The sequence below is a fragment of the Protomyctophum parallelum genome (assembly GCF_964188405.1).
Source record: "Protomyctophum parallelum genome assembly, chromosome: 9".
Lineage (NCBI taxonomy): Eukaryota > Metazoa > Chordata > Actinopteri > Myctophiformes > Myctophidae > Protomyctophum > Protomyctophum parallelum.
The window spans coordinates 45,672,040-45,695,863 of NC_139706.1; the positions used below are offsets into that span (position 1 = coordinate 45,672,040).

General features: G+C 43.1%; 2 protein-coding genes across 4 annotated transcripts; both read right to left on the reverse strand.

Annotated features, from left to right (window-relative positions):
* Positions 1-2,050: 2,050 nt before the first annotated feature.
* On the reverse strand, positions 2,051-23,824 carry LOC310864338 (SPARC-related modular calcium-binding protein 1-like). 3 transcript variants are annotated; one of them, XM_083772990.1, is made up of 11 exons: positions 23,318-23,824; positions 18,357-18,531; positions 15,340-15,582; positions 15,106-15,162; positions 14,275-14,325; positions 13,650-13,721; positions 12,533-12,725; positions 12,079-12,152; positions 11,417-11,510; positions 7,448-7,797; positions 2,051-3,455 (listed from the first exon to the last, which is right to left on the reverse strand). In XM_083772990.1, the coding sequence occupies exons 1-10, from the start codon at positions 23,396-23,398 to the stop codon at positions 7,449-7,451; spliced, it is 1,389 nt and encodes a 462-aa protein (XP_083629116.1). In that variant the 5' UTR covers positions 23,399-23,824; the 3' UTR covers positions 2,051-3,455; position 7,448. The 3 variants fall into 3 exon arrangements, with proteins under 3 accessions (XP_083629116.1, XP_083629115.1, XP_083629117.1); XM_083772989.1 differs by having other exon boundaries at positions 13,650-13,730; XM_083772991.1 differs by lacking the exon at positions 13,650-13,721.
* LOC310864074 (exosome complex component RRP40-like) lies at positions 4,224-4,964 on the reverse strand (the record flags this gene model as incomplete). The annotated part of the gene is made up of 1 exon (XM_083772626.1): positions 4,224-4,964. One exon carries the CDS (start codon positions 4,962-4,964, stop codon positions 4,224-4,226), a length of 741 nt encoding a protein of 246 aa, XP_083628752.1.

Below are 23,824 nucleotides of genomic sequence, written 5' to 3' on the forward strand. Positions count from 1 at the left end.
AGAAATGTTTCATGACACATTCATTATGAGGAATCAAAATACTCATTGCTGCGCTATACACTGGGTAACAGGCTTAGGGTTTCACCATGGTAAAACCCCATAGTTTCACCATGGTAAAACCCCATAGAGTTTCACCATGGTGTGACTGCTCCATAGAGTCGGCACACAATTCAGTATGAACTAGAAAAAGTGCCCTTCTGGGCACAGGTCTCCACCAGGTTATCCACAGATCCGTGCAGTTAGAGGTAAAACACTTTTCGGCCAGTTATAGCGCCACCTTGAGGTTGAGTTGAAATTGTTCATGTGGCATTTTGTCCTCGGCCTAGTGGGAATGTGGGTGCACAATTTCACGGAAATCACGCGATGTGTTCATGATTTGCAGCATTTTGTTTGAAACTGAGCACTCCTGTGAACTTTGGAAGCCAATCTTAACCAATCAGGATGGAGTGTGAGAAATCTGAAAGACCGGTTTGGTTGAATGGCTCTAGAGAGACTGTGTACCAATTTGCGTGATGTTTGGACAAAATCTGTAGGTGTACTGTGCAAAAACTTGTTTTGCACAAAGCGGCCTCCTGGTGGCGCTATAACAGGCCGTTCTGGAAAGTTTGGGGCAGAGGTTCATGGTTGGCATCCAGGGAGTGTGTGTGCAAAATTTGGCATCGAAAAACTTGTTTTGCACAAAGCGGCCTCCTGGTGGCGCTATAACAGGCCGTTCTGGAAAGTTTGGGGCAGAGGTTCATGGTTGGCATCCAGGGAGTGTGTGTGCAAAATTTGGCATGGACCGGGTTAACGGTGGCTGAGATTAGCTGTTCACGGACGGACACACGGACACACGGACGGACGGACGGAGTGCAAAACATACTCTCTCCCCATGCCTTCGGCCTGGTGGAGACAAATAAAATATGTCTCATGTATTTAAGTATTTTAAAGGTGTAGAAGAATATCCCATCCACTATATTATTATTTATTACTGTTAATTTCAAGGAGTAAAGGTTAAACTGGGCCGTAAAATTGCCTAACACATTCCTCTTCTGCGGTTCGACGAAAGTAGCAGATTTACAATCTCGCTATTTTGGGTATCGCGATGCGTTGCAACGCCGTTGTGATGTTATAGATCAGCTATTTCCGGCAGGGATATATTAAGTGTAGAGTGAAAACAGGATGGACCCCTGGGGGACTCTGGTAAACTAGCCTAAAATGTTAGTTAAATGAAATGTTACGAAAGTTCTACTGAGACCTGGGAACCTGTCATTCATTCATCGCCATCTACTCAACTCGGAGTCCCTTTGACCCATTCTGACCGGGCACCCATTTTGGTGTCAGCATCACGTTATGCTTTAGCTATTGAAAAATAGCAGATCTACAAGCTCATATCGCGCCACCGAGTGGCGCGATACGAGCTTGTAGGTCTGCTATTTTTGAAAAATCGAAGAGCGACTGACATTTTTAGAATCTGATCTCAGGTCAGAATGGGTTCATCAGACCAGTGTGTGTCCGGCGGAAACCTCGTATGAATCTGATCTCAGGTCAGAATGGGCTAAAAGGTCTCCTTCTTCCTTGTCTCATTGTGCTCCCTGTTCAGATCACCCACCACCTCCCCGACACCGCCCAAGCAACAGGTACCACCAGGTTGGCCAGATCTATGGGGGCGGGCTCCGTAAGAGCCCCCTGCCTTCCATCAGGCAGGATCTGATCTGATTTGGACGGATCTGATCCGATTCTCCTCCTGCCATGGGGCCCGCGGCAAAGTGTTCTATCATAATCAAACATAATTGTACATAATTAATACTTAATTGTATTCATACTACTTAAGTCATGTCTTTAACATCTGTATTTATCATGAAATATCATTGCATTCATCTTATGGTGTGAATTAATAAATAAAAAGCTGCCATCATGGTGAAGCTTTTATTATTAAGTCATGTCTTTAACATCTGTATTTATCATGAAATATCATTGCATTCATCTTATGGTGTGAATTAATAAATAAAAAGCTGCCATCATGGTGAAGCTTTTATTATTAAGTCATGTCTTTAACATCTGTATTTATCATGAAATATCATTGCATTCATCTTATGGTGTGAATTAATAAATAAAAAGCTGCCATCATGGTGAAGCTTTTATTATTAAGTCATTTCTTATGCATATCCAGAACTCATATATTATCCCTCTTTCACCATATGAATATCCCTGTGTACATGAACATCCTAGATTAGCATGGAAAGAGATCATTCAAAGACCACCACATTCCGTGTAGCGCATTCCAAATAATTTATTTTGAGCTTAGATTAAGTCATTAAGGCTAAAGATTACCAAGGGGATGTTAGTGTGCATGTAAATGTGCTCATTAGATTGTACAGCCTGGAGCTATTACATAGATGATAAAAGGAATACTGAAATAACAAACACATTAAAAATGAAAGACAGACGTGGTCACCAGTTTACCACACAAACATGGCAGACACTTTTCATGAACACCATTTTTCATGAACACTCACAGCTAGCTTGGGATGACATGACTGCCTTTGATATGAAGCACATTTCTTGGCTGACATTTTGTTTTTATAATTTGTTTTTATGGGGTTAATTTAAAAATGAGTATACAATTGAAAGTATACTACTTGCAAGTATGTTAGTTTCATGGAGTAACAAAGTCTGTTTACATTCGGGGAATAACATAATTATACAACAAAGTATAATTTTGATTTCAGGCATAGATGACTAGACAGTTCTCCAATTCAAGCCAGGGAGCACCAGTGTAGTGGAATCATCATGAGGAAGGGGAGATTTGGCATAGGTTTGGTAGAATACTGTACGATGTTACAGATGATACAGCTTCAGTAACACATAATAACTAAAAGCTCATTGGAACTATTGAGAGTTGAGACTTGTTATTTATGCACTTTTACATAAAAGGTTTAAAAGCGTGGTACCGTAATCTGTTGAGTTTATCCGTATGGCTGGCTAAAGTAAATTGATTACCTATGGATGTGTCACAAAACATGTGTGAATTATGCTATACTTCTATACTGTAAATAACATCAAAGAAACCGCAATAACAAATTACATACATTTTTATAGGAGGCAATAGCTAATATGCATAGACGTTCATACGTTTTCCATTTAAAACCAGAAACAGTTGTGTACAAAATAATATGTTCCGAAATGGACATTAACATTGGCCACAGCCTGTCAATGCTTTAGAAAGTGCTGTATATTTAATTTGGCATGTATCAAACATGTCACAAGTATAAAAAGAACACAAACCATTGATCGAGTATAGTCAATTAACGTGGTTATAAAAAAAAAGGTAAAGATGGTGAAAACATAAGGAGCAAGGGAATGAGGTAGGGAACAAGAAAAAGTGACAGAAAATGAACCTGGTTACGTCAGAGTCAGAGGCATCTTCCAGCTGCTCCCTGTGGTGCTGAAGTTGACGTGAGGATGAGACGAGACTGAGAAGAGAAGAAAGACAGAAAAGTTATTCATGTGGCGATAAACACTCGTAAAATACAGCATTGTTAAACGTCATATTTGAATGGAATTTCAACAAACATCCCCTGCTCCTCCTCCTCTTGTCATGTGTAACTGACTTCACCCTCTGCTTTCTGTTCTGTTGGCCCGGACCAGATATCTCTGCATATTCCATTACTTCACCACTAGATGGATTTCCTCTGTCTTAGGCTGCTTCTTTCTTCGTAAACATTATTCAGGATTCGATAATGAGGGAAAATTGTGACATTGTAACATCATGGAATGCAAACTACATGGAATTTCCTGTGCATCCTCTTGGCCCGTGGAGGATAAGCCGTATTGGCCCGTGGAGGATAAGCCGTATTGATTTTGCTGACCTCATGACCTGTAGCACCACCAAACATGCAGGACGGCCGGCCGGACGGACGGACGTACAAATTAATAATCTAAATGGAATACTGATTATTAATTTGTACGTCCGTCCGGCCGGCCGGCCGTCCTTGTCACTACACAACACTGTACAGTGTACACCTTAGACTTAAGTCATAGTCTAGAGATGTTATCCAGTACAGTCAGGAACAGTCTGAACTTCCACACATTTAACACAATATATACTGTAGGTCCTGCATGCCAGCAGCATATTACTACGGTTGTATCCTCCAAAAGATGGTCTCCCACCATGCAACAGCACATTCTATGCATTGGACCCGGTCCACAAAACCCTGTGTGACTGTCCATTCAGCCTGACTCTATAGCGCCCCCTCAGACACTCTCCGGAACAGGGACTGTCTCTGCTGGGCGGTCATGTTCTCACAGCTGTCCAGCAGGTTGGCGATGACCAGAGTCCTCTGGACGCTGGAGCATTTGACCCATACCCTGCCGTTCAGACCGATGACCAGCTCACAGGGAAACAGCTGCTCCAGGTCCCTCACTATGTCCCTCTGAGGGGACAGCAGCCTGCGGACGAGTCCCAGCGAGACTTTAAACATCAGCCCGCCTGCTCCAAACACCCCCATCCCGTTGGAGCGACCGCTTCTGTCCACACACACCAGCTCTGGTTCCATGTCCTTGTTGGCGACGAGGAGCCGACCGTACACCAGGTCTCCTACCTGGACATTGGGCCGGTTCCTCTTGGTGGCGCCCTCAAACGCCAGGTAGGACAGAGAGGCCTGCTGGCTCCCGCCCACATCCACTTTGAAGACGTCTCCTGATTTGGCCGTTACGATGCCAATCACACGCTCTCCTTTGGCGGGGACGTATCGTCTCTGCTGGGACTCGATCCAGTAGACGTTGGGTGGTTTGTGTCTCAGGAGACAACTCTTACACGCCTGGACTCGGTCCCCGTCCCTGCGGAGCCCCGGGCCACACACAACTTTATCACTGCGTCTAGAAGACGCTGTTAAACCAACGGTCTCTGGAGAGCTTTCAAAAGAAAACACATCTCCTGGAAGTAAAACCTCTCCAACTTTATCCTGAAAAGCAGAATGCATGGCGTCATGTCACTGTCAGCATCTCCTACCACTGTAACCCACGCACAGGATTCACCAAGCACTGCTCTGAGAAACAACAGAGTATAAATGTGCGCGTTAGGTATTGGTTCAGGGGCACACATGTCACACAATGCTTGGCCAATCTGATCATTTGGGTTGGCCAATCAAGGAAGCCGATGACTTCTCCCTAATATGGCAAATTGAATCCCCATGCGGCACAGCAGACTGTCAGCAGTGTTGACAAGTGATTTTCAAAGGCAGCATGCTGCAGCTACAGGCTACTGACATTACAGGCTAATGACATCACTGCCATGGTTGTCACTTAGAATACCCAATGCCGTTACTCAACCTCACTGCCGTCTGGGAAGATGTTACCACGTCGTTTAATGGATATATCATTATAGGCAAATAGGCTATTTTTGGAAAAGCATGTGTATGTACAGGTCACACTTCAGGTAGGAAACATACAAAATATTTGTTTAGTCAGTGGTTCTCAAACTATTAGTGCCTGTGTCCATCCAATATCAAGGTCCCTTAACCCATTCTGAACGGGCACCCATTTTGGTGTTTAGCATCATGTTATGCTTTAGCTATTTAAAAATAGCAGATCTACAAGCTCATATCGCGCCACCGAGTGGCGCGATACGAGCTTGTAGGTCTGCTATTTTTGAAAAATCGAAGAACGACTGACATTTTTAGAATCTGATCTCAGGTCAGAATGGGTTCATCAGACCAGTGTGTGTCCAGTGGAAACCTCGTATGAATCTGATCTCAGGTCAGAATGGGTTAAGCCCTCCAACAGCACCTCAGTGCCCCCCTTTCAATATTGTTCTCCTTTTTTAATAAAGTATATTTATTGGTTTTTAAAGACAAACAGACATTACACAACAAGAACATAATAACAAAAGAAAAGAAAAGAAAAGAAAAACAGCTCAGGCACAACACTATTATAAATAAAAAGATTGAATATACAAAGACATGACAAGGACAATGAACCATAATGACAAGTGGTTTTTGAATTTTGATAGACTCCCAATCAGGGAATACATCCATACAGTACATAAATACATATATTAAAAAGGCAGACAATAGTTATCATAGGCACCAAATCACTACAACAAGAGCAGACCCATGCATGCTCCACTCAAAGGCGGCAACCGGCATGCCAGTTTAAGGGCCACTTCACCTAGCCTGGTTAATAAACCAGACTAATATCGCACGGACCGCGGGATATTAGTCTGGGGAGGCTCAGCTTGGATTTAATTTCCAGGGGAGCGGGTTGAAACATTTTCTCTTTGACGCAATTGGTCAGAGCTACTGTCAGTCAAAAGTCTCAAGCATTGAAAGTCACTGTACCAAAGCCCGCCCATATTGCATACCATGTCCCGATTGGCCGCCCCATTTCTCTGGTGTAGGAAATGGGCGTACAATTGAGCCTCTCCAGACCGTAATCCGCCGGCAGGCAATTTATTTTTGCCAACGGCTGATTCGGTCTGGTTTATTAACCAGGCTACACTTCACCCCTTTTACAACCAGATCTTATTTTAATGATGTTTAGGACACAAGAAACACTTTCCTGGGTTTTTTATGTGACTAATATGTGCTTTTAGATATTTTAGTATTTAGTCAGGGAATATTATCAGTATAATGTCAAATCGGGGAATACATTTCTTATACTTTCTTCACCCAACATATCCCACATTGGTTTCTATTCAACCACCCTAGGCAAAGTTTTGACAGCTGCTGAAAGTCGGCAAAATGTTAAAATTTCATTATGCTTTAAATAGCATGTGACGTGTCAAACTAGGGTGTATTCAAGATTCTGAATACATTCCAAGCATTAGTTTTGCATGAAAAACACTCGTCACAATTGTGATGAGGTCAGCACATTTGGGCATATTTGGGCAAGTGGCTATGGCCAAACTAGGGGTTTTTCATGATTCTGAACCCATTCCAAGCATTCGTTTTGCACAAAAAAACACTCCTTGGGCTAAATTCGGCCATAGCTACTTGCCCAAATGTGCCAAAATGTGCTGACCTCATCACATTTGTGATAACGGCTATGGCCTTTTAAAGCCCAAGGAGTGTTTTTGTGCAAAACTAATGCTGGGAATGGATTCAGAATCATGATCTTGCAGTTCCTGTGTTCATCTGTGTGTGCGCGTGTGTGTGGGTGTGCACACACACGTGTGTGCGTGCGTGGGAGAGAGAAAGCATGTGTGCATGCATGCGTACACTGTGTCCATAACTTGTGTGAATAAAATGTTACTTCAATGTAACTAACACTAGTGCAGTGTCTGCTTTATGTATTAATCAAAGATATATTTATATCTCCCCATCTCTAAAACGCAAGCATGGCTCTATATGCCTTGCTTTTCTTTTCTTTCTTTCTCCATTGCTCTGTAAAGCACTTTGAGCTGCATGTCATGTCATGAAAGGTGCTATACAAATAAAGTTGTATTATTATAAGCACTCTGACCAACCTTATAGGCCCAGACAGACTCGCAGTTCCTCCATCGTGAGGCCGCGGTCTCTGTCGCGGTCACAGTACTGGGCGAACTTCTTGGCACACCGGCGAGGCTTCAGCCTCCTGCGCAGGTACTGGCGGAAGGGCCGCGCCTCGCGCTCGTTCAGCACGCCGCTGGAGTCCACGTCCAGCTGGGTGAAGTGCCAACGGAGCGCCACCTCCGGCCTGGGGTTCTCCCACACCGCCAGCGTGGACGTAGGACGGGGCAACGGAGAGGAGCGAGAGTACGGCAGGGATGAGGAGGGAGAGGAGGAAGGAGAGGCAGGGGACGGAGCAGAGGAGTTTGAAGGAGGCATGTTGAGAGGTCTAGTGGAGAGACAGAAGACAACATAAGAAGTGTCAGGAGGTTTGTTCCAAAACATGACATGCCATTATTAGACTTAGACAATATAGGAAAACCACACCTGTGTGAAGTGATGGGGCGCTCTTATCATCATACATCTACTCATTCCGGCCAATCACAATTTGCGTCCTCACTTTTGTCTTCAATGTCTGTGTTTACACAAACACTTAAAAATGGCCATTCATTTTCAATGGCATTCTATGTTTGTGTTGGGACAAACGCTCAAAACTGGCCATTCATTATCAATGGCATTCTATGTTTGTGTTAGGACCATGTTTGTGTTTACACACACCCTCAAAGCTGGACATAGGTGCGGCTAGCTTTTATTTTGCTTAAAAATCATCTACTCAGTAAACAAATGCAATCCGTTTGCTTCAAAGGGTAACAAGTTGCTACACATTGAACAGGACAGAGACCTTCCCAATCCACTTTATTTATATAGCACATTTCACAACTCAAGGTTTAGTGCTGTACAGAAAGTTAAAAGCTAAATACACTATAAAGCTAAAACATAAGACACCAGCAAAACCACACAGTAGAAAAGGACACATAACAAAGCCACATAAAAACACACAACGGAATTAAAAGCCAAGGTGTTCACTTCAAAAAAGTAGATAGGCAGCACAATTTAAGCAGCTGTACAGCAGTGGTTCTCAACATTTTTAAACCAAGTACCACCTTAGAGAATAGGTCTCCAAGTACATGTTAAACATCAGCTATATCACACAGGAAGCAAATGTATTCCTAATTTCTTTTTCACAGATGTGAGCTACAATTATGCTACAATCATGTTGTGCAAAACTGGCAATTAAACACACACACACACACACACACACACACACACACACACACACACACACACACACACACACACACACACACACACACACACACACACATAGACTGGTGAAGTTCAGTGGGTTGATTGTTTTCCCCTCCAGCTTGGATACATTGTTTATTAGTTAGACACCCGAGTGTGTAACTGTGCAGTACTGTATACTCTATGTGTGTGCATTTATTTTTGTAACTGCGAATGTTACATTTGTACATTCTCATATAGCTAAGTTAACATTAAAGGTGTTAACTGTGTACTGTTCTGAATCCAATCAGAGTCATCTCCTACTCAGCAATGTCTATAATCTAATTAAAATAATCACCGTCTGTGGGTTGTTGAAACCCCACTGGAAGCCAAGTTTCATTCAAAACCTTCTGTGACTTAATGCTGAACAGTTTGAGTAAAGCCATAATGACACATTAAGTAAACAACAACCAATATCCCCTATTTGTACTGAAATAAACTTCATAAGAACTCAACTCAACCAGCTATTGGATTGTTATTTGCTCCAAGCAGAACTGTAAAAAAACATTTAATTAACAATACTACAATCTCCATATGTCCCAGTCAGACAGACTCTTCTCTGTTGATTTCTATTCAGGAGATTACTCCACAACGAAGATCCAATTATAAAACAGCTGGCAGTTAGTACAACCTCTGTGTGTGTGTGTGTGTGTGTGTGTGCGCGTGTGCGTGCGTGCTTGCGGGGGGGATGATTTCAGTAGTTCTAACTGATATCTGACATACCAACAACCATCTCACAGATTGATTTATGGCAATAGATTCAGTCTGAGAGATGGCGACAGGGGGGGGTGAAAGTGACACTGGGAAAAACAGGTGGGAGATAATAGGGAGAAGAAATTGATACAGAGAAAGTGAAAGCGACTGACATGAAGAGAAAGATGACAGTGAAAGGTTATAGAAAGAGAGGGAAAGAGAGGATGGAAAGAGGTGAGACATCGATAATAAAATAACCTAGGAAGATGAAAGAGGGAGGCTAATAAAGATAATAAAATAACCTAGGAAGATGAAAGAGGGAGGCTAATAAAGATAAAAAAATAACCTAGGAAGATGAAAGAGGGAGGCTAAGTAGGGCAGGGCTGTATGTATGGGGCGGCGGTGGCTCAGGGGTAGAGTGCCTGGATGGTAACCGTAAGGTTGCCAGTTCGAACCCGGGCTCCCCCAGAGTTACTGTCGAAGTGTCCTTGAGCAAGACACTGAACCCCTAATTGCTCCCGATGTGCTAGCTGGTGCCTTGCATGGTTTCCGCTGCCATCGGTGTATGAATGTGTGTGTGAATGGGTGAATGTAATGCACAATCTCTGTAAAGCGCCTTGGATAAAGGCGCTATATAAATGCACCATTTACCATTTACCATTTATGTATGCAGATTACATGAGAGAGCAGATGGAGAGGGAAGCACACTGTGCTGGTTGGCTGGGTGATTACTACAGGGTTCACAAGGTGGTGGCATAGTACTTTATCACACACAATAATTAGTTCTTATTAGAGGCCAATTTGTAGTTCTACCATCAGGCAGGGTGCATGTAACCCCTTAAGCCAAATTAATTTAATTTAATTAATTTAAGCCAATTTAAATTCCTCCACACACACACACACATTACATTAGTATGTATGTATCACCTTTGCAGTCGTATCATACTGACTCGCCTGCCAGTGAGGAGCCCCCACCGGGAGGATGTAGAGTTTTGCCAGTGAGGAGCCCCCACCGGGAGGATGTAGAGTTTTGCCAGTGAGGAGCCCCCACCGGGAGGATGCAGAGTTTTCATCCTACTCCACCCACACCACATACACCCTGCTGACGGATCATATCATGTTCTTCACCCAGCAGGGGCCAATTGTGGCGACACAGCCAGATGCTGGGGCCACGGTGGAATGGAACTCTGCAGTGGTGGGCAGGGACTTTACCACAGTACAACTTGATTCAATGAATTTAACCCATTCTGACCGGGCACCCATTTTGGTGTTGGCATCATGTTATGCTTGCCTTTAGCTATTGAAAAATAGCAGATCTACAAGCTCATATCGCGCCACCGAGTGGCGCGATACGAGCTTGTAGGTCTGCTATTTTTGAAAAAATCGAAGAACGACTGACATTTTCAGAATCTGATCTCAGGTCAGAATGGGTTAATCAGACCAGTGTGTGTCCAGTGGAAACCTCGTATGAATCTGATCTGATCTCAGGTCAGAATGGGATAATATATCTCTGCTGTCGGGAAGAAACCACCTAACTCCAAAATGTTCATTTACACATTGTGTATGTGTGTATGTTGTTTGTATATTTGTTGGTATGCATTTGTATGTACATTGTTATACATTTTCATGGAAACCATATATTTTGAAAAAAGGCAATACTGCCTCATCAAAGTTGGTATTGTGACTTCATATATTGTCAATTACATGCATGAGAGGAGGAGAGGTGGTGGAGTTAGCTGCTTTAGTAGAAGTTTGAGGGTCAAATTGTGTTAAGAGGTTTTGTCCAAAGCACTTTTTACTACTTTCCATTGGTTCAATATGTTCGAAACAACCCACAGATGTAAAGGGACTGATTTATGCAAAAAAAGATTTCTTCCCGACAGCAACGATACGTTTTCTTACTTCATAAAAACTTATTTAGACGCGCTTCTGAAAATAATTTGCATGTCTTCCCTCTAAGACAGAATCCCATCACTTCCCGTTCAACGTTATGCAAAATTGAGTTTCAACAGTTATGATGGTAGACTGACCGATGATAACTCAACTTCCCAGCATGCTCTGCTTCCAGCTGCAGGGCTCTGACAAGACTCTCAAGGAACTCTTTCTTACGAGCACCAGGGCACCCTGGGAAACCAGAACAGAACAGAACAAAGCAGGTCACAAAACACAACATTGAATTCTTCATCAAACATTTAGAAATGAATAAACAGAATGTGCACAGAATACAAAAATAGAAGAAATCCCAGTGCAGATATATTTTCTCATCTTTTCATGTACTATAAATTCATCCAGCACTTAGTGTACGTACATTCTGGATGTGCACAAGACTATTATATCCCTTTAACTATGATGTTGTTAGTCTGCCTCATTACAAAGGCGAATATTAGCACATCCATGCTGTCATATTCAGATTTCTCATTTGTGATTATAAACTCAAATGCGATACATTTCTTAATTAAATTACAACTAAAGACCCACATTTTCCACATGTGTGGAGAGTTATTCGCAATGAGCATATTTCTGTGTGTGTGTGTGTGTGTGTGTGTGTGTGTGTGTGTGTGTGTGTGTGTGTGTGTGTGTGTGTGTGTGTGTGTGTGTGTGCACGTGCGTGTGTGTGTGTGTGTGTGTGTGTGTGTGTGTGTGTGTGTGTGTGTCATGGCATGTGATACAATAAGAGATGTAATGTAATCACCAGGTAGAGGTCTGTCTCTGTGAACCCTGTCTGTGTGAGTCTCCCCAGTCTTGCTGCAGTCTGGCAGGCGATTTCTAGATACAGGAACGGAGACACTGAGTCAACCACACCAATGGCCTTAACACATTGATGTGATTACAGACACTGATTCCAACCTATACGAGGCATGGTCAATCAGAAATATTTGTTGTAATTAACTACAGCGTCAGACAAACGCATCAAAAGTAGTGGATTCACAAGCTCGAAATGTGGCCCAAAGCAACACGTTTTAAACTTATAGATGATCTGCTACTTTTGCCGTTTTTGAAATTCAATCCTGCAAAGTAAAAGCTTTGGACAGGTTAGGTTTACCCTCGACAGAGACGAAATAACAAATCAAAGGAAGGATTTCCATACAGTAGATGTGCTTCCTCATATTAAAATGTTCCAACTGATTAATTCATTGGTTATTTACCTGGTAGAGGTCCCTGGTAATGGTCTACCAGTGTCCACCCTAACACACCAGCAGTAGCCTGTAGCTATGTGACATTGCACTGGGTTATAGCGTCCGTCTGCAGTGCATTCTGGGATAAACCGCTCATCCTGCCAGATGGAACGAACTTCAGAGAGCAACAACGCACGTTCACGCTCACAAGTCTGGGGAGTGTCTGTGAACACGAACACACACACACACACACACACACACACACACACACACACACACACACACACACACACACTGTATGGATAGTTGAAGTGACTAAGTCATGTTGACTAAGTAGCCTCATGGTGGTATTATAATAGCCTGGTTAATAAACCAGACCGAATCAGCCGTTTGTTTTGCCTACCAGCGGATTTCGGTCTGGAGAGGCTCAATTTTACGCCCATTTCCTACACAGGAGAATGTGTGCGCCCAATAGGGACACGGTATGCAATATGGGCGGGCTTTGGTACAGTGACGTTCAATGCTTGAGACCTTTGACTGACAGTAGCTCTGACCAATTGCGTCAAAGAGAAAATGTTTCCCTGGAAATGAAATCCAAGCCGAGCCTCCCCAGACTAATATCCCGCGGATCTGTGCGATATTTGTCTGGTTTATTAACCAGGCTAGTATTATAAGAGCTGGCTTCATGTTTTGGCTTATAACTCTTGAACCATAGGACGTAAAAAACTCGTCAGTAGGCCGCAGCCATTTGTGCCAGACTAGATTTCCTATAATAATAATAATAATGGTCGGTGTCAATGAAACACACCGATGAAGGCTGGATAGCCGAAACGTTTGTCTTTGATTCATCATGCAAGAATAGAAACTAAAACGCAGTCTTGGTGTGTGCGTCTTGGAACATTTACTTGCAGTTTGTAAGGTGTTTCTGCAAAGTGCCTACATTGTAAATAGTAAGTCATTTCTATGCAGTGCACATATAGTGATTAGTGAATTATTATAATATTGTCTTGTAAGCAGTATTGAGTAACCACAAAGACTTGTATACTCCCACACTCACACTCAATACATGTATACACTATTGAAAACGTATAAATGTATACGCCAACAAATAAGAACGCAAACACAATAGGGCAAACTGTAATCTTACCAGTGGGTCTTTTGAAAGAGCGATTCCCTTTGGCGTCCGAATTCATCAGGATGGTCACCCAGAAGGGAGGAGCTGTCAGTTCTGGACAGAGATCATTTATGTACTGTATGTGTGTCCTTTAGCCAACAGGACAGCTTTTGGCAGCAGTGCACCGTCATCACAATTGCCTTCTGACCGAGCTGTCACATTTGATATTTTTCCTACTCTCAATGGCATTTTTTTGTATTGCTGGAATATCCCCTCATGTTGTTATTTCATAAGAATTACCAATAAAAACAACATTTACTACCTCCAAAGGTCAATGGTCTTGTTTTTTATCACTCGTGACTGTGATGCTCTTTCCAAACCAGCTAAAGAGAGTCACTGCTGTTGGCTTTGGCCCGATCAAAGCCATTTGGCTATTCTGAGTGGCCAAAGAGCATTGACCACGCCTCCAGGTCTTAAGTTAAGTAATAAGACCTGGTACTTAAGACATGCAAAATACAGCCCCAAATGTGTAAACCAAGATTCTAGCATTAGAGTGACAAAAAAGACAAGGTCACAATGAAGAGGTGCTTTGTGTAAATGTGTCCACTACATTAATAATACATATTAAACAGTATATTAAAATGTTACATTTCATCACCTGCTGCAGGCCTGCTAGGATCCAAAGTAGGTCTGAGTCCATCCATCCCACCTAAAACATACAGCATTGTTACAGAGTAAGGTTAATAAACACTCAGTTAATAAAAGACGACTTTGGTTATTTTCAACCAAGGTTCATGTTTTAGGCTGTTATTAGATGAAAGGAATAGAATACACCAATTCCTTTCATTGATGTACACTGGCCTACGCACCTGTGCATACGCCTGATTTCTAGGTGTGCAAACGTTTTTTCCTAAGGTTGTTATTAGAGAAAGTAAAAGATTAATTTCTGGTCATTTGTTGCCGTTTTAGCAATTTTATTTTTGACAGTGGGTGGGGACATTCGACTGAATGTGAAGGGAGGTACTGGGGGGGCGATACTGTGTGTCATGGCTCAATATGTCAGTTTGTCAGCTCCCCCTTTACATTCAAAGATCCCGTGATCTTTTGTGGACAGATGAAATGTTATGGAGGACTATATTAAATAATAAAAAATAAACTGCTATAAACTTGTAAAAAAAAAAAAAAAAGAATACATTCGAACGCACCCTGTGAAAAATAGCTAAAATCATTCAAACAAAATAAAGCAGCAAATGGAAAAAAATATTAACACTCTTTTACTTTCTCTAATAACATAAAACATTAACCATGGTTGAATAAAACTAAAGTTGTTTAAATCACTTAAAGCTGCAATTCGTAAGATTTACAACCAACGCGGGATTTAAAAAGTCATGTTAGCCAATCGCCTTCAGATGCAAAATTGTGACCGTGGCCGTGCCTTAAAGCAGGTTTCTACTGTGTCAACATTATGTAATGCTAGTGAATTTCTCACCTCTGTGAGAAGCTGATTCCAGATCAGTGGTCACCTGCGCCATTTCAGCCATGTGATCTGCACATCACAACCAACAAAATGCTCTTATAAGAAGGGGGCAGAATTCCACAACATTGCCATTAGTTAGTGACAAAGACGTACATTTTGTGTTCAACTTTGTTTCAACGAGTTTGTAACAATTTGAACCAAAACATATTCCAGAAAAATGAATGGATAAATTGCTGAAGTTGATACCTGTGCAATTAGGGGTTAGATGAAAGACGGACGTCCCACTGACAGGCTTGCCGTCGGGCGTGGAGCACCAGCAGTAGCCCGTCTGATTGTGGCACTGGACCTCCATGTAGTGGCCGTCTGTGCTGCACTCTGGCACAAAGGCAGCCGTCGCAGGGTTAACGTGACTGCTGGTGATGCTGTGGGTGCTGCTGGCGGCCTCCAGGGCCCGAGACCTCGCCAACTGGCATTTGGACTGGCCGGAGTCTACGGCAAAAGAGAGCATTTATTTTGGACTGGCCTGAGTCTAACTCTAAAGGCTCCATACATAGTCTGGATTTTCAGGGTGGTTAGGTGACCACCGAACTACAACATGACGTCACGAGCCGCGGTGAAGAGCAAACCACCACCGCCACCGCTCCAGCCCTTCTCTCTGTTTTTACTCACCATGCACCGCTCAACGTTATTTCAGCTCCGGTGGTCAGCTCACCACCGGAGCGGTGGTCACCTCACCACCGAAAATCCAGACTATGAATAGGCCTTTAGCCCATTCTGAACGGGCTCCCATTTTGGTGTTGGCATCATATTATGCTTTAGCTATTGAAAAATAGCAGATCTACAAGCTCATATCGCGCCACCGAGTGGCGCGATACGAGCTTGTAGGTCTGCTATTTTTGAAAAATCGAAGAGCGACTGACATTTTTAGAACCTGATCTCAGGTCATAATGGGTTGATCAGACCAGTGTGTGTCCAGCGGAAACCTCGTTATGAATCTGATCTCAGGTCAGAATGGGTTAGGCAAGACAGAGCAGGAAGGGTGGTATGATGTCGGGGCTGTTTGGGGCCGTTTCCCAAACACTGGGTCGGGACCCATTTGTGGGTCGTGGACACATTTTTATGGGTCCCTATATTTTTGGTTTCCCACAATTAGTTTTTAAATATTATTTCAAAACGTTTTCAAAAAACAAAATGTAGGAAACAAAAATAAAGGGATATTTACTCGTCATGACCAATAAAGATGTGTCCGCGACCCACAAATGTGTCCTGACCCAGCAGTGTTTGGGAAACAGTGGTGTGTAGATAGATGATATGTGTAGAAGATAATGATAAGCTATTATCAGCATACAGTGAACCAGTGTATCTCTGATACATATTGGGAAAACATACTGATTAATTTTCATAAATTAATACATATACGTTTTTCAGGCGTCGCATATTATTCATTTTTGTATAGATTTCAATGTACTATTCTTGATGGTTTAAGTCTGGACCTTTATGCTCTGTACTTGTCTGCTTTTTCTAACCCGACTCCGCCAGATGGAAGAAGTTTGCTTCACACTTGTGAACTCAATACCGGCCCATCTGGCAGAGTCAGGTTACTCTTTTTTCCCCCTCTCAAAGGCAAACCTCAGGGAATGTTCCGCCCCAGAATAGGGTTCAAGTGTAAAATAACAAAGACTTGGCGGCCCCCCTGTAGACTAGAAACTCAGGGGACCCCCTAGGGGTCTCGGACCTCTATCTATCTATAAATGCACCAAGTCTCTGTGTGTGTATGTCTGTAATCCACGTAACTCTAGAACCGTTGAGAGCGGTTGTCCAGAACCGCCACAAAAGGCTCCATATATCGACTTGGCCTGTCCTGACATCACACTGATGTTCTGACATTTGCATAGACTCCATATTTGGGCATGCCTGACAAAGAACTCCATATATGGACCTGGCCTGTTCTGACATCACAATTATGTTCTGACATCACAATTATGCACAACCTCGCCCTTTATTAGCCAATTGATCACACATGATCACCCCCCAACGGGCACTGTTCTTTAAACATGAGAAAAAGCATTGACACACCAGGCGATTTAGTCAGTGCACAAGGCAACACACAAAATAATTTCAGGGAGTTGGGATCTTACGCTGACTTCAGAGCATAACAATATTTCTTCTTACGGATATAACAAAAACAGATGCGTTGAATTTCACTTGTGACTCACCCCAAAACGATGTCCGTCCATCACTTGTCTACTTTCACTGTGTAGGAACACGCTACAACTCCTATGCACAACTAATCTTTTAGACGTAGTTTAAAATATGTATCTACATACATAGCAATTCCACACTTACTTCCACTCACTTCACAGGCAGATAAGAAACGGGTTATAACTAGAATGTCCTGCTTTTAGTCTAGGCCCTCAGGGTACCCCAACTTTGATTGGCTCCCACAAAGTTTCCCAAGAGAGTTGGCTTGGAACAAATGTATATGTGATAGTAGACAACTTTATGAACACATCTGTGCAGAAAGCATTTGCTAATTTTCCCTAACTAAATGCAGGGTTGTCAGGTTAGTCAGTTAAAAACAACTATTAATACTGCAGTACTTCAATTGATTTCCAGTCTACCATGCCAGTGCATTTGTGAAATTATATATTGATTATATATTGATGCATATTGCATTCACTCCAATGCATTGTAATAATGCAATTTACAAATTACAGTTGAGAATAGAAAGTGACCTTAAATCACCCCTGATGTATGGGTGCTAGCCACTTGTTTCGGCGGGAATGTATTGGGCTCCTTGTCAGTGCGCCCAGACAGTAGCGGCAAGATGCCGCCTAGAGGTTTTAAACAGCGTGTGGATGGAAACGACGCTCGCACACGGCTACAACCTGACACGTCGGCAACAAAACGGAGATCCACCAGCCGTGCACCCAGACATACACGACAAGGAACAGAACAATGCAGCGAGCGGCAGGAGTCTCTTCCTGGTTTTTAGACAGCTGGTGGATGGAAATAAAGCTCCAGCCAGTGTTGCCAATGTCTGCTTATTATTATAAGCGACCTTTGGCCCTTTGTGCCAGGGATCCCCATACAAGATTTGTGTTGTTAAAATGTTAAACAAATATTCAAAACATTGTAGATCTGATCTTTTCATTTGTCTGCTCACAGGTCAACAGGAAGAGGAAGTTATGCAGACACAAAACGCAAAGCCTTATGGGACACTGGAAACGGGTCAATGCAGTAAGTAAGCTCTGTGTTTGTACCAGCACAATGAGCCCGGGGGACAGGCCGCAGCTGTGTGTTGATGCACTGAGCCCTCTGGAAGGAACACAGCGACTTGTACAGCCTGCCGTTGCTGGCACACACAGCTCTGTGGCGACCCCTCTGGCAGTCCAGGACACAGCCACGAGGCCACATGTTCTCTGTGATCAGGAACGGCTACATAGGAGAACAGAACACACACACATTGAACAAACAAAAGGGTTTGACACATGATACCTTCTATGTGTTGAAAGACCCCCCCCCCCCCAACCAGTGCACGCACAGACACACGCACACACACCATAATACTTAATGAATTTCCTGCTGCAGGATCAATAAAGTGCAATTTCAACTAATCTTGTCTAATTAGATGGCGGAAATTGTCCAAGCTGTATCCTGATAGGAGCGTCTTGATTGGAAATTAGCCGAGGGCAGCATTTGTTATGAGCAACACAATTGTCTTTCATTTGTAACAGCTGGCTAACTTAGGGTAGTTTTCTAGCGATAATACTAATTTATTGCCTAAACCATTATTTTTTATTACTTTACTACAGAAACAGGGGGTGGCATGGGGAGGGAGGGTGGGGGATGATGAAACGGGTAAAGTGGGAGACATTAGGAAAAGGAGATAGCTAGGTACAGAACAGATGTGTGTAGTATATCCTTGGCATGGCTAGCTGAAAGCTCAATGTGTTGCTATAGTCTGTCTGGCAGGAGAAATGTCCTGTTCCATGGTAGGAAAAATCTGGACTGAAGGAGCACGGAAGCAAGGGAGCGGGAGGGAGAGAGAGACAGAGTGAAGGAAGGTTTGGAGAAAAGACCAGGAAGAGGAAAAATTAAGAAAGATATAGAAAGAAAAGTGGAAAGAAGCGCACACAGTAAGTACTGTATGAGAGAGAGAGAAAGAGAGCATACGAGAGAGAGGGGAGAAAATGTTGAAGGTCAAAAGATGGATAGAGGCCAAGAGAGAAAGCAGAGGTGGGGGTGTTATACAGGGGAGAGGCACAGGAGGAGTCAGCACATGGCCAAAATATGCAAACATTTAAAAAAGAAGGGAACGGAGGAAATTAGTTTGTGAAAGGAGACTGTGTGTGCGTGTGTGTGTGTGTGTAATGACCTTCACCTGCCGGCCGGGATATACCTGTGAGAGCTATGATTCTGCAAAGCACTGTATAAATAAACTCCACTAATTGAGGCGAGATGCCAGTCTCTTCAGCCCATGGACACAGAGTGTGTGTGTGTGTCTTTGCTGTCAGTGATATACAGACAAGGTTCTCCCGCCGTCTGACTGGCTGTCTGGAGCATATGGAAAGGCACTGAAATATTATGCTCAACGAGGGTTATTGCAGTACAGTTTGCCTCAACACTTCAAGAGTTGGAGCCGGGCTCGTCTGGGGAAAGTATATAGGCTACCCGTTATACTGAACATAAACATTTTTGCGGTTTTTCGCATGTTCCCAAGTCATCCAAATTTGTCGGATGGGTCAAACGATAAAAAGATTGTTTGGTGACAGAAAAACAATACAGCAATACAACAATACAGCTCTGGCTGACTGGTTGTCTGCTCGTAAGAGGTCGGAAGAGCACTGAGATATTTCACACAAATTGTCTGCGTTATTTATGTTTCATTGCAGACAGTCTGAGCACTTTGGTCAAAATCATTGTGGTTCTGCCTGTGTTCCAAAGTTATCCTTGGGAAGAGTTTATATTGGCATGGTTTCCTCTCTCTGGTTAGACTACTCTCTGGCTGAAGTGGAAACACTGATTAAATATTTCACATGTTGATGTTGAATTAAGCTTAAAGGACGACTTCACCTCTTTTCAACCCATTTTAGTCCTCACAAAATGTTCATGATAAAATAGCACTTTTTTTTTCTTCTACTCGGTCAGTGTCTCATACGAGGGCTGTGGACAGTTCAGAAACCCATCTTCCAGTGACATCATTAAACAAGATTTTTGATATGCTTACTGAAAATAGGTACAACAATACATAAAAAATAATTAAACTAAAATAGAAGCAAGGAGAGGTGCAGACTGCAGAGAGTTTTGCTGGTGCCATGGACCAAATTACTTCCATATGTTTCACCAGCTATACGCATCTCACTTACATCTTCTGATGACACAGCCCATATCTCTCCAAAATATATATACGCCGGTATATTGAATTTGTCACACCACCACACATACAAAAGTATGTGTAGACAGACAGACAGACAGACCTCTGCCATTACTCCCGACTCCATCCTTCATAAATACCTCTTTGTCCCTCCTCTCTCCCCCACCCCACACCTAACTGTTTCACACATGAACACATTTGTCATGGTGTGTTAAACAATGTTGACATAATTTAACAGTGAAAGAGCTCCCTGTGTCTGCACTCTGCATGTGGAGGCATGGATTAATGTAGTGACCGCACGGTTGAATTGTTGTCACTTTCTTTTGCAGAGAGTATATTATTAACAACTGGTCAAAACATGTTGGCAATTATAGAATAAACTTTGTTTTAACTTTACATCCACGTCTCTAGGTATACTTTGAGTGCTCGGTCTTATTTTCCTTTTTAATATTTTACAGAATTATTGTCAGCTGCTGCAACTGTGATGCTGTCAGCATAATGGAGGTGTGAAGAGCATTAGAAGAAGGGGAGGGGGGGGGGGTGCGAGGGCATGAGGATGTGATGAAAGGGGAAAACTCAGACATTTTCCATTTGAGCTGTTTTTCACATTTCTTCACAAGGAACTTGTCATATTTGTGGTGGAAAGGTTTGGTTTGGACATTTTGTACTAATTGTTTTAATGTCTTATCAGTAGAGTAAGGGTTATTATTGATTAACCCATTCTGACCAGGCACCCATTTTGGTGTTAGCATCATGTTATGCTTTAGCTATTTAAAAATAGCAGATCTACAAGCTCATATCGCGCCACCGAGTGGCGCGATACGAGCTTGTAGGTCTGCTATTTTTGATAAATTTAAGAGCGACTGACATTTTTAGAATCTGATCTCAGGTCAGAATGGGTTCATCAGACCAGTGTGTGTCCGGCAGAAACCTTGTATGAATCTGATCTCAGGTCAGAATGGGTTAATGTCTTATCAGTAGAGTAAGGGTTATTATTGATTAAAGCCAACAATAACCTACCCCAAGTCCGAACATTAAAGTATAGGCACTCAATAAAAGATGGGTGGATAAAATACATTTGTGGAATCCTATGGATTGATGAAGAAGGGAGACGGGGGATGAGTAAAGGGTGAGACAAATGAGGGGAAAAGGGATACATATACATAGTATATCTAGACAGAGTCGGTCCAGGGGGTCCCCTGTTGAACAACTTTAACTCTATTTTAGACTTGGCTATTTGAAAATCTAAATAAAAAACAAATTTCCAAATAATGTTGCACATTTTTAACAAAAGAAAATCTCTTTTCAGATAGGGATAGCCTACATATCAATGTGGGGGTCCTTGACATGAAAATAACCACTGCTATTAATTAAAGTAGGGCGCGACTTTGGGCAAAATCCAACCTGAAGAATATCAAAAGCCTCTCTCGCCTTTTCATGAGTCTAAAAGCCAACTAAAGTGTGAATCTTTTGTTTCACAACTACTTTTGTAATGATTTAATAAGTGTATAATCACAATATAATTATTTTACAGTTACATAAAATAGGCCTATGTGAGCCTATAGGTGACCCAAATCCAAGCAATTAAATGGGAAATACATCCAAAGTCATGCTCAACAAGTCCCTGAAGAGCTGGATTTCCTCTGGCCAGGCTTTCTAAATAGGAATTGTGCACATAAGCTCTCCGCCAGGTTAAATAACGGTAATAAAAAAAAAACAGATCCCATTAAGTTTGGCCATAAATGTTAAGTGCCATTGGGGGGGGGGGGGGGGGGGGGGTGACGGGTGAGAGACAGGTGCAAACTATTGGGCATGTAGTTTCCTGTGTGTCAGGTGGTACCTCAGCAGAACTACAATGTGCTCAGTGTTGGAACAATTAGTACCAGTGTTTCTGGACCTATAGCCTAATTTATAACCCCATTCAAAGTGTGTGTGTGTGTGTGTGTGTGTGTGTGTGGTGAGAGAACAAGCTACCACTGTCTGTCTCCATCACCAGCGCACCGCAAACTACATCTGTCTGAAAAACATTCCGTAGGCTGCCGCTATAACGCTCGTCTCGTCTCCCTACAGTTAGACTACGGGGCATTGGAAACCTGTGTTTGGTTTAGTGTGTTACCTGTCGATGTTTGGTCTCTCGACGCGGTGGCTGATGCCGCTGAAAGGCCGGGAGATTTTAAATGTTCAACAAACTCCCAGTCCTGTCAACTCGGCGCGTAACGGGTTACGGGCCGCCCGAGCAGTGAAGAATCGGGAGCTTGTGTGAAGCCCATGTTAACTTCTACATAAATCGCCAATGGCGTGGTGGCTGAATAGCTGGACAGTCCCTCATGTGTAGAATGTGTAAGCAATAGCATGTGTGTGGATTAGTCACGGGCGCGCGCATTCGAGACGGGCTTAATTTATTTAAACCAAATCACGCAGGAATCACACCACCTTAAGCCAGACTCACTCAACACAGGCGGGACTCCACTCCACTATTGAACACAGTTGAACTCGTTGGTAATTGGGATGTATACGATCTTGTATTGTAACACAACACTTTTCATAATCACTTCATGCCTTATAAGAAATAACATAAGGCATGATAATGATTCCTCATCCGTTTACCTTTACAGAACTAGAGATTTAAATAGTATTAGCCTTGTGGTCAGCTGCCTGTGACCACGACTGGTTGGGCATGCCATAGTAAAGTTACAGACACAGTTAGGCCTACAGCCAGCACAGTCAACATTCATTCTGTCGTTTAGTTTACATCCTGGTCAAAACATCAGCAGAATCTTAGGTCGTGTGAAGGCCACTTCTCAATGTAGTAGTCTACAATCGCACGCACACACACACACGGCATACCGCTGGTCTGTTGGTGTGAACGGGTTCTGACAGCAGGAAGACGAGCAGAACGCGGCAGGTGAAGGTGAGCGCCAGCATCATTCCAGCCGCCGCGGCCCAGGCGCGCCGCTCCGCCGCAGGATAGCTCGCCGCGCGCTTCTTCTCGGTGTCGATACGGCTTGTCCCAAAGGCCGGTGGCTGTGCACGCTCCGCGGCGAACGCCAGCCTCGGTTTCCCCCTATTTTTAACAGCACCGACCGACTACTCACGTCCTGCTCCTCATCTCATGGAATCAGACACCGTGGTGTTACTTTTCATTGTGCAGCTTCGACATGGCACAGCCTCGTGCGTAAAAAGATAAGGTAGTGACTCTCGGTTTAGATAAGTGAAACCAGACGCCAGCTTTTTTTTTAAAGCTCCATGTGTAGATGAGTGAAACCAGCTCCAATCCTTTTACTGCTCCATTGTTGTCCCACCATGAGCAATGGTTCGTTTTTTGTGAGCTTCGTTGCTCCTCTCTCCAGCCAA